The 16,184-nt window shown below is 37.8% G+C and overlaps 1 protein-coding gene across 5 annotated transcripts in view; it reads left to right on the forward strand.

Annotated features, from left to right (window-relative positions):
- The first annotated feature begins 182 nt into the window (after positions 1–182).
- The window catches only part of nisch (nischarin), a 30,031-nt gene continuing 14,029 nt past the window's right edge, over positions 183–16,184 (forward strand). The window contains exons 1-15 of one of the 5 annotated variants that reach the window (XR_008632942.1): positions 183–373; positions 2,154–2,237; positions 2,531–2,713; positions 2,802–2,850; positions 3,081–3,244; positions 4,426–4,521; positions 6,263–6,358; positions 6,994–7,146; positions 8,978–9,046; positions 10,968–11,153; positions 12,131–12,259; positions 12,556–12,678; positions 13,069–13,090; positions 15,014–15,135; positions 16,089–16,178. Coding sequence is in view for 3 of the 5 variants with exons in the window: in XM_055159181.1 (XP_055015156.1) it covers positions 293–373; positions 2,154–2,237; positions 2,531–2,713; positions 2,802–2,850; positions 3,081–3,244; positions 4,426–4,521; positions 6,263–6,358; positions 6,994–7,146; positions 8,978–9,046; positions 10,968–11,153; positions 12,131–12,259; positions 12,556–12,678; positions 13,069–13,090; positions 15,014–15,135; positions 16,089–16,135 (1,604 nt within the window). In the remaining 2 variants the exon portion in view is untranslated. Of the gene's footprint in view, positions 374–2,153; positions 2,238–2,530; positions 2,714–2,801; positions 2,851–3,080; positions 3,245–4,425; positions 4,522–5,534; positions 5,615–6,262; positions 6,359–6,993; positions 7,147–8,977; positions 9,047–10,967; positions 11,154–12,130; positions 12,260–12,555; positions 12,679–13,068; positions 13,099–15,013; positions 15,136–16,088; positions 16,179–16,184 lie in introns of those variants that run through there. The other 4 variants (XM_055159181.1, XR_008632943.1, XM_055159183.1 and 1 more) reach the window with 4 other exon arrangements.

The raw sequence follows: 16,184 nt of genomic DNA on the forward strand, positions 1-16,184 counted from the left end.
TTTTAATCATATTACTGAGGCTACTTTGTTTGAACCATGTAGACCTATTGTATGATATGAGTTAGAGTAAACTTTTAAAAGTATTTATTTTTTGACTGCCTTTGCCTGTGTATATTATCGTGTTTCAATTGTCTTTTTTTTTTTTTTTTTTACCCTGTCAGCTGTTTTCGATTTCACAACAAACATGGCGGCGGGAGGAAGCTAACGAAGAGGAAGAGCTGCATCTAATACATAAAACATTTTACACATTTTATCAGAATAACAGCTACTGTTTTTAGTTCAGGGGTTCAGCATGGAGCCCGCTCTCTTCGCCGAAGACACGACCGAGAGAAAAGTGGCAATTGTTGGCTCGGAGTTGGTGGAAAACTACACGGTACGTTTTGTTCATTAGCATTGGTAGCGTAGCATGTAGCTCATTTTCTGTGCTTCTTTTTCCACAATAAATCATGTGTCGGTCGTTTGATTTGTGATATATGCAGATGTTCCTTTACATAGGTCTGTAGCATTTGTTTCTTACCATTTAGACTAATTAGTAAAAGTAATGGAGATGAAAAAATGGCATTGGCATTATAACTAAGCTAGCTCTGTCTAGATGTATTACAGAATAACTGCTGTCCGTGTAATATAATGTTTATGACCCAAAATCTAAAAGACCAACACTTATCTGTTTTATTGCTTGACCTCAAATGCTGGATTATTTATTTTTTATTTTATTTTTATCTTCATTTTTCCACTGTCTGCTGTTGTGTAAGTGTATATAAGTTTATGTTCCATAATTGTAATCGTTAACACAATTATTCATATGAATAGAAAAGTCAGGGGTCATCTGGAAATCAGTGTCTAGCCATGGGTTTCATAGTAATAAAACTGAAAGCAATTCACTTTTTTTTTTTAAACAATTCTTTAAATTAAAATATAAAATGCTAAAAATAAGTCTAGATAATTGGACAAGTTGTGTCACTTAAATGCCACGGATACTAGGAATTTTCTTATTGTTTATTCAGTCTAAGAGTTTACTGTTAGATCAAGGCTCCAAATAAGAAAGACTCTCCCTCCTGTCTTCTATATGGTGCCACAGTATCCAATATTTGTTCAAATGAAATGTATTTAGTAAATGAAATGGTCTTGCATTGGTCATTTTTTTTATTTGCTATTTATACCTAAAGGTCTTACATTACACAAAAACTCTCATGAGCTTTAAGCCATTTTATAATGTTGTTAATTAACCAAAAACATACCTGGAGTTGTGTTTTGTTTCATTCACACATGTTTGAGTAATCCCTTATTATTAGACTGTCTACGTCTCCAAGGCTCAAAATGCTCTGTTCCTCCTTGTGATGTCAAGCGGTAGTTTTCAACTTAACAGGTCCCTTATACCTCTTCCAGTGAAGGTGTATGGAGTTTAAAAATGCAGTGAAGCACAGTGGAGTGTTTTCCACTCAGCTTAGATATTTAGTTTTTGTGTGTTAAACATGTGTGAATTAAACAAAACACAACTCCAGATATGTTTTTGATGAGGAAACTGTAAAATAGATCAGAAAATGGCGCAATGTGTACTCTTTAATTTGTTGTTATTTGTTATTATTTGTCATTATTTGTATTTTATATTCATGTTGTGAAGAAAATCTTCTTATCATATCATATCATATCATGTCATTATCATTTGTCTTTGTGTAAACGCATTTGTTCAGTGTCAGTCAGAGACCCAGACTGGACATAAACATCTATGAATGCATTGGCCCCATCCCACAGGAAATCCTTTTGCTATTTTATCTCTCTTCAAGTAATGTAATGTAATGTAATATAACTTTATAATTTAGGTATATAGATCAGGGTTCAGATGCTCTGAGGGAGAGACTGGGGGGAGACTGAGGGACAGGCCAGGCCAGGGTAAGCCCTGTTCTATAAACTGTAACAAAGAGTAAACCTTTTATGTATTTCATAAACTCATAAGGCTTTGCTAATGGATTATTATTATTATTCAACATGTACATAATTTTCCATAACTATCAATGAAGTTGTGATATCAAGCATCTCTTTCATTTAGCACAAAATTTTCCTTTTATTATAGTTCTCTGGTCACAGATTCTATAGTGATTCTATTCAAATGTATTTGTTCATTACACCATGTTTTTCTTGATGTGTGATTGTAGGTTTACATTATTGAGGTGACTGACGGTCTTCACAGATGGACCATCAAACACAGATACAGCGACTTTCACGAGCTCCACGAGAAGGTAACACAGTTCTAAATTAGTCCCGGTGTAGTCCCAGACTAATCGTAGTCCTAGTCCTAGTCCCAGTTTAGTCTTTGATTTGTCCAGTTGAATTTAATGCTTTTCCCATTGCTGTGAGTTCTGTTGGATGTGGTTGACACTGGATAAAACTGTAACCCAGTTAATACAATATATTTGTATTTAGTGTTATATTTAGTATTATAGAGGTCTGTGTAGACATTAAAAGTAAATGTAAATGGCTTAAACACCAGATATGATGTTTTGTATATTTGATATCATCTTTCTGTCTTTAGTTAACAGCAGAGAATAAAGTGGACAGACGTCTACTGCCCCCAAAGAAGATTTTGGGTAAAAATTCTAAAAGTTTGGTGGAGCGTCGGCAGAAGGAGCTGGAGCAGTATCTCCAGACTCTGTTACTACTGTTTCCTCAGGCCACACCTCCTGCACTTTCCTGCTTCCTCCACCTGCAGTTCTATGTAAGTACTTTGAGTACACACTAAGGGCTCAACCATTTTGGAAAACTATCTAAATGATAATGCCCTATAATTGTCTTCTTTGTTTTAGGAAATCAATGGGATCACAGCTGCACTAGCAGAGGAGCTCTTTAACAAAGGTCTGTTGCTGTCAATGACTACAGTGTCCAAAATCGGTTTAAAAGCCTGGATAATGCATAATGTACTTTAGGAATGTGAAACAAACAAATTGAAAACAAATACATATTGAAGATATTAATATCATTTGTCTTATTATTATTTTATTTTAATATTTTTTCCTAAAATAACTGCTAACTGTTGTTTAAATGTGTGTGAATATGTGTAAATGAACTGAACTGGCCTCTCTCAGGTGAGCAGTTGCTTCAGGCTGGACAGGTGTTCTCACTTCGCCCCCTACAGCTTTACTCCGTCACTCAGCAGTTGCGCCTTGCCAAACCCACCTGCTTCACCGGAGACGCCAAAACAGACCTGGGACACATCCTGGATTTCACCTGCCGCCTCAAATACCTCAAGGTAACCATGGTAACCAGGCCACCAATCATAAGGGAAGGTGGTGGTGTGGAGTCATTCATAGGAAAACACATCTTTAAAGGTCCAGGATTACTAATAAACTAATTTATGTGAGCTTTTAGCCATGGTATAATGCCTTCTCAAAAAGGCACCTGGAGTTGTGTTTTGTTTCATTCACACATGTTTGAGTAATTCTGGATAATTAAGCTGTTTGCATCCCCAAAGCTGAAAATGCTCTGCTGAACCGTGTGATATCATTTAGTGGTAGTTTTAAGATTGAACTGCTTTACTCTTCAATACTCTAAAATAAACTTGTGGTTGGATTTGTTTCTTGATTTTAAAAAAATCTTTTGTTGTTAGGATTGGGTTTAAAAGCTTTGTGGCATTTCCAGTATGACCGCATAATGACATCACAAGGGGGAACAGATCATTTTCTGTCTGCGGGAAGAACACAGCCTAGATATGCAGAATTTGTGTGTTAAACATGTGTCTTGAATAGTTCAGTACAGGCCCTTTCCAGGCTCATAATCCCTGCCACTCACATTGGCAAATGTTTTTTAGATTGCCACCTCTGAATCTTAGTGTATTTATGCACAAATTTGGGCCATTTGACCACTTAATTAATGGTTTGATACTTATAGAGTGTAGTGTATTTTTCCTTTTTGAGAATATTATGTGTATATTATTTTCATTTTATTTTGTAATTTCCATCACTTCTAATACTGTACAGAAATAATGAAAAGTCAAAAGTAAATAAAACTCAGGCATCATGGAACCAATAGTTTTGAATGTGACAGATTTAAATTTTTATTTTTTATTTTTTTTAACTTTTTTAATTTATTTTTTTGCCACGTAGGTTTTATCAGACAGGACATTGTAATGCCTGAAATGGGGCTGAGAGAAGGGAGAGAAGGGAGTAAAATGTCAGAGCCCAGAATCAAACTCACAACTCAGGCTGGCTGCTTTAACCCGTTAACCAAAAATAGCTGTTTTTAGATCTTTTGGCTTGAGCACTGTTCGCTGTTGGTCTGTGTGGTGCCAATGCAAATACATGTAAATGACTGGGCTAACTCACTGCTAAACTAATTTAAATGTTTGTGCAGTTAAACTAACCTTGAACCTTTTGTTATTTTCAAGTAAAACAAGTCAGATAACCCTTTTCTGCTTTTGTTCATTGTGTTCAGATCAGTGGCACCAAGGAGCCTGTGGGCAGCAGCAACATCCAGGAGAACAGCCTTCCGTTTGACCTGTCTATCTTCAAATCTCTGCTTCAGATCGAGGTAGGGCTGGGTGATATGATGATGACAATGGAATCATTAGCTAGGCCTGTTATGATAATTACTATGTGGACTTATCATTTAATATATGAAAGCTGGAACTTTATATTTTGTGGCTCAGTATTTATCATGTGTACTTTTTCTATGTATGAGTGAGACATTTTTAGTTGTTTTTTCCTGCAGTAGGGTCCGGTCAAGCGGTAACTGAGGGAAATGGGCAGATTTTTTACATTCAAATAGCTCTTATTCAGAAACTAGAGGGACTATTGAAATAAGTAAAGTATCAGAATGTAGGAAAGAGTTACACTCCAACAGGGTCAAGTTAAACCTGTGATATTCTTTCAAGTTGTTGACAAAAAATATTAAAACTCATGTCGGTAACGGAGGGAATGAAATATGCAACACTTTTTGGGCAATAAATCCAAACAGTGATAACTAGTGGTTCTCACTTACATATCCTTAACAAACTGGTTTGAATATTTGCTTCATATAGTTTTCTACCATATGGTACAAGATTAGTTTGAAAAACCTCTTACTTTTTGAGTAATGAGATTTTTTATTAAGAAAGGTCATGGTAACAGAGGGAAAAGTAACGGAGGGAAAATTGTGCAAGCAAGTAGAAGGTGCATGATTTTACATCATTTATCAGCCTTCCAGATACTTTAATATTACTTCAAAATGAAAGGAAACTATTTCTATAAAATATGTCAGTCCTTCCAAGCAATTTTTTATCATTTTAAATACTTATGTACATACTTTTTTTTTTTTTTTTTTAAATCATGTACCTTCATCAACAGTTCAAAGATCGAATAACACAAGATATGATGAAATACATCAATTTATTTACATGATTTGCAGGTCTTTGAAATTTGGGAAATAATTTTTGTTCCATGTTTCATACATGGTCTGTTTAAAATGTATGTAACTTTAGAACCAGAAATGGTATAGAAAAAAGGTCAACAGTTTCATAAACTAGAGTACATATGCTATCTGTTGAATAATTTTTTTTTTTTCAGATGCATTAACTTGAATTTTTGGCCTTGCTGTTTACTTCTGCTTGACCGGGACCAGTATGTTCAGATTTGAGCCATATAAGGTTGAGTTATGGCCTTCTATGACTCATTATAGATACAAACTAACTGCATCATGATATTTATTTATTGCATCTTATATTTTTAATAGTATTGTACATTTGTGATTTGGTTTCAGTATTATTGTTTATAGTGTATATTTACTTAGAAATATATTGTGCTGCAGGACACAGAGGAGGGACACTTTTGACTCTTCAGACTGCCCTGACACAGGATCTCCTTGTCCTACCTGACCAGTCCTTTTAAACTGAAGAAGTGCAGTGTAAATGTTACTGCAGCAAAACTTTAATTTCCCTCAGGATCAATTAAGTATATTTTTTTCTGGGGGTAAAATCTTCACATACGCTAATTTTCTCTTGAATGCCGGTCGATGTTCAAATACAGATCTTTCCCCTCACCCGCTTCTCCTATTATATTGGGCAGCCACTGCAATGCCCAGAGTGAGTGACTGGTGGATGTAACCAATTGCAATAAAGTGTGAACTTGTAGAAGAAGCAGATGTCTTCAGTTATGCAAGTTTACATAAAACCGTGAAATTACATTTTACTTCCCACCAAGGGGCCTAGTAACAATCCTGGTCGTGGTTTAGCCCTGGTTTTACGTGTTTGTCTAAAAAACAATATGTATAAAGTGTTTTTCTTGTGTTGTGATAGATCTGTGAGTGCAGTTCGCAGCAGATCTCTGGTTTGTCATCTCTGAGAAAAACTTTGGCCACAATGAGCATCCACCACTCGACTGACTCCATGGATGTACGTAACACTCACAACTAATGGGAACCAAGACAATAATGTTATAGTGTTTTTCATGTGTTTTCATTTCTTAAATTACTTTCCCATGTGCCTTGATTTTCAATCAGTAGGCTGGGAACACTAGTGTGCCTTGAGATACATGCCTTGCAAAAAAAATGTATTTAATTAATTGCTTTTTAATGTGATTTGGTAATATTTGAAATTTTGTGTGTGCTACAGTGTCTTTTCAACTCACATTTTCCCTGACTAAAAAGGCTGAAAAACACTGATCTGCTGTGTATTAAGAGTGTATTTTGTCCTTTCTCTTCCATTTTCAATTTGTGAAGTTAAATATTTATTCAAATTTCTAGATTTGCTGGACTATAAAATACTTTAAGAAGCAGGGACTATGAGCTTTTTTTGTAATGTAAATCCACAAAATGGCTTACATTTCTAGCAATCATATTTGTTCAAATACAGTTATAATGCCCTTTGATTTTTGATTGATAAAGGCACCATCATTTACAAAGATCCAGCTCCAAATACATACATTGTTACATTAGTCACTAGTTGTCAGGTTTTTTGTTTTGTTTTGTTGTTTTTTTCCCCAAATTTAAGACTAAATTGCTAACAAGTTTCTCTTGTCTCCTGTACAGTTGGTGCTGGTGCCAGAGGCCACTGAGTTCCCCCAGTGGGAGCCAGAGGGCGCTGTTTCCGTGTGTCCTGTGACTGCAGTGGTTCCTGTTTGGAGAAGTCTGACCACTTTAGACCTGAGCCACAACAGCATCAGTGCAGTGGACTCCTCTGTGGTACTTAGAGATCATACTAACACTTGTGCATTCCACTCTTAGGGGTTATATGGCAAAATAAATCATGATAATGGTACAACACAGTCTATGTAAAAAGTTAAATTTGCAGCTCACTCTAGTGAGGGGGCCAAACGACACGTTGACACATGTTGAGCTCAGAAAGTGACGCCTGTGTCGAGCTCTGTCACTGTGTATGTCACTTTAAGAAAAGTCATGTGACACAGAGCTAGACGCAAGGCTCAAGTTTGTCGCTGTGTCTCTGTTCATTAGCAGAGAACCACAGAGAAACAGAAAATAGGTCTGTGCTTCTGTGTAGTATCATTTTTGATCTGCCCAAGTGGAGCTCAGTACAGATCTGCTGAAAGCACTATATTATTTTACTGTCATTTTCTCAACCATTCACCTCATCATGCATCACTTATAGTCTGCTTTATTGTACAATAATCCGTGTATCATTCGTTCATTCGTTTTTCAATATAAAACCAAAAATAAGAAAACGAAAAAACAACAGTTTTCTTCGCTATTTGTCTCCAAAACCAAAATGAAAAAACGGATAACGATTTGTTTTTTCAGTTTTCGATTTTGTGTTTAAATGAAGAATGGAAAAAACGGATAACGGCCGTTTCCCGTTTATGTGACTTCCGTGACTGCGATGCCGGACTTTTGCACTGGGTACGTACTGAACTAGGACTGATCCAGGTCCGAGACCAGACCGGGACCAGAGCGGGACCAGACCAGGGACTGGGGCGGACTCCAAGCTTTGACTCTGAGCCTCCGCGGGGTCCAAGCCTCAGCTTCGTGCTCCGGCCCTGCCGTGGGCTCTGAGCCTCCGGTCTGGTCTTGGTCTTGTCTCGGTCTCAGGCCGCTCTGGTCCCGGTCTGGTCCCAGTCTCAGTAGCGCTCTGGTCCCGGTCTGGTCCCGGACCTGATCCATTTGAACCAAAAGCTCTAAGTTCGGTTCATTTTCGTTGGTGTGAAAGCGTCATTTGGATGCTTTGCACCACCTCGGAACCAGCCGCGGTTCTTGAGCGCGGAGGACTGGAACAGCCCGTCCGGACCTGTAGTCCACAGCGCATTCTCACTTTCCCCGCACGGAACCAGCGTGGAGACGATGACACGGAACCGCTCTGACCGCTGGTCTCGGTCTCAGTTCCGCTCTGATCCCTCTCTGGTCCCGGTGTGGTCCCGGTCTCAGTCCCGCTCTGGTCCCGGTCTGGTCTCGGACCTGGATCAGTCCTGGTTCAGTCCGTACGCGGTGCAAAAGTTTGGCATCGCAGTCACGGAAGTCAGGTAAACGGGAAACGGCCGTTATCCGTTTTTTCCATTATTCATTTAAACACAAAATCAAAAACTGAAAAAACTAATCATTATCCATTTTTTAATTTTGGTTTTGGAGACAAATAATGAAGAAAACTTTTGTTTTTTCGTTTTCTTATTTTTGGTTTTATATTGAAAACGAATGAACGAATGATACACGGATTTACAATGGCTGTTATTTGCTTTAATTACATACGATTGCATGACCGTTTTGGTCAGTTCTTTCATGTGTCGGATATCAGACCACAACTATCACAAATGAGTGTTCAGGTGTCTGAATGACATGTTGTGTCAACGCTTCTGCATAGTAAGCAGGTCATTTTTTAAACCACTAGATGAAGCTGTAGATTGCACCGACACCATTTCAACACAGTGTTGGCGATGTGTTACACAAGCCTTGAGGTGCCACCTATCCATCACTATTATGATTGGTTGACTCCAACTGGTCTATCAGCACAACCTCAAATAAATAGGTTGATACGATTTAACAAAAATATTTCATGTTTTTCTTCAAGAAACTGATTCCCAAAGTGGAGTTTTTGGATCTGAGCCACAACCAGCTGACATCAGTTGAAAACCTCCAGGTAAAACTATAATATGTGTGTGCTTTTGTGAGCTGCAGGTTTAAAGGGCCCATATTATGCCATTTTCTGATCTGTTATAATGTTCTTTCCTCATCACAAACTTAGTCAAAGTTTTATTTTGTTTCATTCGCACATATTTAACACACAAACCGTGTACATTTAGGATGAGTTCTCAAACTGAAAACACACTGTTTTCCACCTTGTGATGTCATGTGGTAATACAGGTAATACTGTGTTTTTAAACTCCATACACCTTCACTAGAATCATTTGGATGATTTCAGCCCTGGAAATGCCAGTCTCAACTGGACTAAAGGTAAAAGGTAGTTGTTAACTAGAACACTACCGCTTCATGACATCACAAGGTGGAACAGAGCATTTTGAAGATATAGGCAGACTAATAATGACTCAAACATGTGAACAGCTCAGCTCTGGGAATGTTTTTGATGAGGGAATATTATAACATGGCTTAAAGTTTACAAGAGTCACATTTTATGTGAATTATAATATAGTATGGAGGATAATGGTACCAGCTTATGAATTCAGGTGTAAGTCTAAAAAATATGATGTAACTAATGGCACGCAGCTAAATCAATTTTCAGAACTATTTGATATATATATACATCTCGATATCTGTACAGGAAAAATAACCCCTCAAAAACTAGTGTAAAAACAAATATGCCAATTCCACAAGGTCTTTTTTATTGAAGTGCAAAGAAGTTGGCAGTTCATGTAAGAAGTTTTATGTCTCTTCTGCGACATAAAAAAAAAATTCCCCTATATACAAAAATAATAATTAACTGTAAAATAAAGGAAGAAATAATATATATTGTCTTCTTTACATTCAAAAATAAAACAACCCAAGTTCATCTTTGCATTAACTCTCTAACCGTATGATAACCAGAACCATGAGCTCCTTTAGCAGAGGGAGCTCGGGAGGTTCCTTATTTTAACAGATCCATGTTCCTCACCAGGGGTAAGGAGCTATGCGCAGATAAAACTGAACATTTCCAAACATATTGTACAATTTATACACTGCAGCAGATTATTAATTTAAATCTTCTGCATAAATAAACTTTAAATTACTAAACTTTACAACATTATAAACCATAACCACTATAGAGTCACATCAGCCTGTTTGATATCATAATGTGTTTAATGCAGTTTTGCAAACATTTGTAGATGTTTTACAGAAAGTAAACTTAAAACCACATGGCTAGTATGCATAAACTGTAAGCACTGAAAAAAACGGCTCACTCCTTGTGCCACTGATGCGGGCAGCTTCTGCCAGACTAAACAAAACTACTCAATATAATATGTATTCTCTCCATGGATCTATGGTTCTCTCTGTGGCAGAGGATGTGCTGCTGATGGCCTTGTCTATAAATGGTTGAAAAGGTTTGACTGGAAACATCTTTCAGCATTCATGGAGGTAGACATCTGTCTGCTGTTTGTCCAACGCCGTAAAACCGAAATATCTCCATATAATGGAGCCAGTTGTCCTTTTTTTTATTTTTTGCAATAAATTCTGTAGCCTCTGGGCTGGCTGTGGGCGCCGCCGTGTTGAATAAGACACGCGAGAGGAGGGGTAACAAAAGCAAGGAGACAGGGGTGAGCAAGCACAGCACAGAGAAGGCAAACAACCAAAGCGGCAAAATCAGAATTAAATGTAAGCATTATATCGATATGCTATGTCAAAAAAAAATCTCGATATATTTTAAATATCAAGATATCACCCACCCCTAGGAAGAGGGTCTAGTTTTGGGCTCCTGAAACCCTGGGGCCCAGGACAACAGACCCCTTTGTGCCCCCTTGTCTACTGCCCTGATAAAAATATTGCTGTATACAAGAGGTCGTTAGGGGAAAAAAATCTATTGCATTACATGGTTCTTTTCTAGACACTGATTCTGCTCTTCTCTGCAGCACCTGTACAGCCTGGTTCATGTGGATCTGTCCTTTAACTGTCTGAGCTCTCTGGATGCGGCACACACTCGACTGGGAAACATCAAAACTCTGGGTCTGTCCGGGAACCAGCTCAGCAGCCTCCAGGGCCTCAGCAAACTCTACTCTTTAGTCAATCTGGACCTCAGTCACAACCACCTTGCACAGGTCTGGATTATTAAATATTATCCTGTTTTCTTTCTTATTTATTTATTTATTTGATAGGGACAGTGCATATTAATGAACATCTGTAATGATGGTGTAAATATGATTATATCAAAAAATCTAATTTCCGTCTGTTGTTCCTAGGCAGGTGACACAGAGAACAATACAAAACACAAAACTGTTACACAGAAACACATAGAACAGTAAAAGGCCAGATTAAAAGTGTTCGCAGTCTTGGTTTTCTTGTATCCACAGTTTAAGGTGCAGTTTAAATGGACTTTCTCTTATTGTCAGTGGGAGAATAAGGTATAATGTTGTTTCCTCATCAAAAACATATCTGGAGTTGTGTTTTGTTTCATTCACACACCTTTTTGTTGAAAATCAAGCACCTTAAGTGGACTATGAACGTTCATATTAATTACAGGCTCCTGAAAATGTGCTGTTTAAATCCATTTTGTCTTTTTTTTTAGTTTTTAGATGAGTTTTCTTAAAAGTTTTTTGACAGTGTATGGTAATGTGTGCCTTGTGCCACCATGGTAACTACATGTAGAAAACCCTCAGCGTGATGTTGCTGCAAAGTATCAATATAATGGAGATTCTATAGTGTTGTGAGGTCATGTGAACCAAAACTGTTGGTATCAGATGGGGAGCCAAAAGTAACATCTTATTTAAAGTGCACTACATAACTTGTCTTTTCGAGGATTCACCACCTGCTTGTGTCCATGCCTGAAATGTTCCACAGTAAAGAATTAAACCTGATATTTCCATGGAGACAAGCGGTTGACAGCACCAGGCCAAGTTACAGGTCATATCTGTGAAAAGTCGTCACCCTCACCACATGAATTCTTAGTATTATTGAGCAGTAACAACACTTGAATAGATGTAATATAGTTGAGATTATTAGAAAAGTTACACAGTGTACCTTTTTAAAGTACAACAAAAACACAAATGGTAAATACGGTTATTTGTTTGTTTTGTAGTTGGAGGAGATCAGGAACATTGGGTCGCTGCCTTGTCTGGAGAAGCTGAACCTGACAGACAATCCCATGTGCATCATCCCAGATTACAGGACCAAAGTGCTGGCTCAATTTGGGGACAGAGCGGCAGAGGTAGCACAAGTTTATTTCACAGGATTAATACATAAGATAAACCTTTAATTGTTCACTATGGGGAAAGTACTGTGTTGCAACGCAAAGTTCAAGCAGTAGAATAGGAAGCATGCAATCACAATCAAGATAAATAACCATTATGTGAACTCGATAAGTTACATTACACTTGATTGCTTAAAGCTATATTATCTGTTAATGTGCAGCCTACCCTTTTACTGAACAAAATAAAAAAAATAAAATATTATATATTATATATATGATGATATTATATTTATGGTTGTGTTGTCATGTTCCAGGTTTGTTTAGATGGAACAACTACGACAGAAAAGGAGCTAGACACGGTGGAGGTGCTAAAAGCCATTCAGAAAGCCAAAGAAATGAAAGACCGCAAAAGCAACGGCAGTAGCACAGAAAAAAAGGTACAGCCCATAGTGGATTTACTTAAAAATAAAATTCTACACAAGTGTGTGTAATGTTAATAGACAGCTTGTTTGATAATTTCTGTTAATTCTCCCAATTCAGTAATGACTTCCTTCACTTCTTATCTTGCAATAAAATCTTTGCTATAGATGTAAACCACTGCCTGCATATAAATGTGGACAAACAATATAACACTTCTGAATAAAGTTAAATTAAACTCATTTGATCCAATTGCAGTTGTTATTGCAATAATTTCGTACATTAAATGGGTGTTCTTAAATATCCTTGTCCATGTTTATATGCTGTGTGTGGTTCTGCTGAGTTTAGTGCAGATTTTCTGATGTGTGTTTCTCTTGTTTGTTCCTGTCTCTCCTCTTCTCTGTGGCCAGCTGCCGGCCCTCCCCAGCCAAGGTAATCATGTATGTATCAGGCTGTGTGGGGCAAAGGGATCGGGAGCTCTGGGGCAGCAGTCACATGGGAACAGATACAATTGGATTTTGAGCATTCTGAATACAAATGAGCCTTTCAGAACAATTAAATCATTAAATCAATTCACTCTGCAGACAACACACTTGTGATCTGTGGTCTTTACTCTCACAGCCACAGCTGACCTGTGGGAGACTACAGCTCTGACCAACACAGACCTGTGCCTCGGACAGTGCAATCTGTTAGTGGGTCTCAGACATGAACTGTTGTAAACCACATCTGCAAAGTGCACTCACTTGATGCTATTTGATATTGTTCCACCCCAGGTGTGTGGAAACCAACTGTGTTAGATATATCTGATTCTTGTTTTGTCTTATTAATCTGATAATAATTAATCTTAACATGTGGCTGCTGCGTTCAGAAAACATTTTCTCTCATTGTAATTGTATTTTATAGGGGTGTCAAATTATCGTGTTAATTGCGATTAATTAATTACAATCATATTTAGCGCGTTATGTTTTTTAATCGCGTTAATCTCATTTTTAATCTCTAACTTTACTGTTTCTGTATGCGAGTTGCTTTATTATAAAATCAGTTTTTATACACACACAAAAAAAAACACATTTATAAATTTTTTTATCTCGGTAATTCCACTCATTGCCGGAAACCCACACAAAACGCGCGCAGTAAGAGTGATGTAAACGTCATGTTAATGTTGGCGGCGTCAATCGCACAATGGACGAGGTCGTAGAGCCAGTAGAACAGAGGCAGCAGTGCACAGGCAAAAACGCATTCGTGTCTTGGAAATTATTCTTCCGACGTGAAATATAAAAGAAAATAACAAATATAAAATCGCCTACAACTTAAATGTCACTGGTGAAAACAACCTGCATAGGCTCATGATGTCTGCACTACTGTCCTATAGTGACCTGCCACATGAGGGGACACGCACACAAACACACACAAACAAACACACACCTTCATCATCGTCATCGAGCTGAGAACGCGCGGACCACGTTTCCTTCCGTAGACACTGCGTGGACACCGACGTGCTCCCGTGAGCCGCGTGTGGATCGTGTTTTCTCGCGTACGCTGCGTAAACCGCGCTTCCTCCTGTGCGCCTCTAAACTAGAACTAACAGCAAGACTAAAACCAGGACTAAACCAGGACTAAACCAGAACTAAAACCAGAACTAAAACCAGGTCTAAACCAGGTCTAAACCAGGACTAAACCAGAACTAACACCAGGACTAAAAGCAGGACTAAACCAGAACTAACACCAGGACTAAAACCAGGACTAACCCTTTCCAGGACTAAACTAAGACTAAACTAGGACTAAAGCAGGTCTAAACCAGGACTAAAACAAGGACTAAAACCAGTGATCTCATATATAAAGCATTTCTCTATCAATAATATTTTTAATATGGTTAAGGAAAGACTGGACTTTTTATTGTCTTTAAGTAGACAAAAGTTATTATGTTCAGATTTCCTCATCTTTGCTACTTTACAGCAAACAGTTTCTTATTCATGGAGACTTGGGCTCAACAGCCAAATTGGAGAGATTTGTTAAACAATAAATGACTTTATAAAGTCACTTTTTTTAATCTATATCAATCTTTTGATCTGCACAATAATGTAATAATGAATTTAAATGAAAATACCTCAAATTGAAGGCTTTTCTCAGCAATTTTTAGGTGAGATTAAAATTAGATTAATTAGATTAATTAATTACAGATCATAATTAATTAATCTCTCAATTTTTTTTATCGCATGACAGCACTAGTATTTTATTTATATGGTTTCTCATTGTCATATATAGTTGTTGTTACTACCATGTCCTTCCTGATGTGAGTTCAGACAGTTTTGGCCTCAGACAGTTGTGACAGATGGTTTTGTTTCCCGTTTTCAGAGGTAACGAGCAGCAGAGAGGAGACAGCGGTGGCTCCCAGTGTTCTGCCCAAAATGAACGCCACTCTTTCATCCAACATCTCCAAAGTCCACACTGCCCCTGCTCCTGCTGCTGTGGACGAGGTCTGCACCAAACACCCACACCACTTTTAAGTAGACTTTAGATTTTCTACCAGAGGCTGAGTCCAGTACTGGACAAGGAATATGATAAATCCTTTCCTTCTAGCTGTGACTCCTCGTAATTGTGTCATTTCTGGCACAAAGAGCAAGTGACCTGGACATTATTTTTCTGACAAGCATTGAGACTGCAATTGATTTCTGATTTACGTTAGAATTCTGTTCATTTTAAACATTTCCAGAAGAAGTGACAAAACACTGAAATATGAAGTGTCAAACGAATACAAGAGTCACATTTCAGAGCATGTTTGTACAGATCAAAAATACAGGAGTGGCAAGTCTAATTTGTACCAGATTTTAGGTGCAAGAAATTATGTTACTTCCAAATTTATGATTGCCAAATTTGTTCAAATTGTGATTTGGGAAGCACAAAAGGTTATCCACCATATTCTGCCTCTCTAAATGCTCCTAAATCATACGTTTTTGTGGCGGCATCTTAAGTATGACATAAAGTTGGTTCATTTGTGTAAAATGTTCATTGGTCATGTGCACCAACAACTCAACACTGCACTGATTTTCTGGGGGTCTTTCAAATGGCTTTATCATTAATATTTAACTTATTTAGCGTCAAGATCAGCAGCCCCATACAAAATAGGACATGAAGACTAGTGACTTCTGTTTTCACATAGCTGTGTGTGTGTGTTTGTGTGCAATGCTTTCCCTGTTATAATAATAAGGCCTTTCACTAGTCATTATTCATTCACTCTGTAGTCAGTGGTGTTTATCTACTACTGTAGCCATAGCTGCCCTTGCATAGATTGACTGTGTGTCTTGGTTACAGGACAGAATCAATCCTTCAGAATTTGGGTTGAGGGACCTCTGCTCCAACCACTGAGCCCCTGATGCCCTAATGTCATTGGTCAAAAAGTTAACCAATGATTTCTCTTATGTGTTTTCAGGTTCAAACTCAGGGTGAACACTGCGGAGCTCCCTCTGCTCCTGTCTGGTCAGTCTTACTTCTGTCACAAAATCTTTCACAATCTTTATATGTAAGT

The sequence above is a fragment of the Boleophthalmus pectinirostris genome, unplaced genomic scaffold, assembly GCF_026225935.1.
Source record: "Boleophthalmus pectinirostris isolate CB_2022bp ecotype Guang Dong unplaced genomic scaffold, ASM2622593v1 HiC_scaffold_23, whole genome shotgun sequence".
NCBI classification, from domain to species: Eukaryota; Metazoa; Chordata; class Actinopteri; order Gobiiformes; family Gobiidae; genus Boleophthalmus; species Boleophthalmus pectinirostris.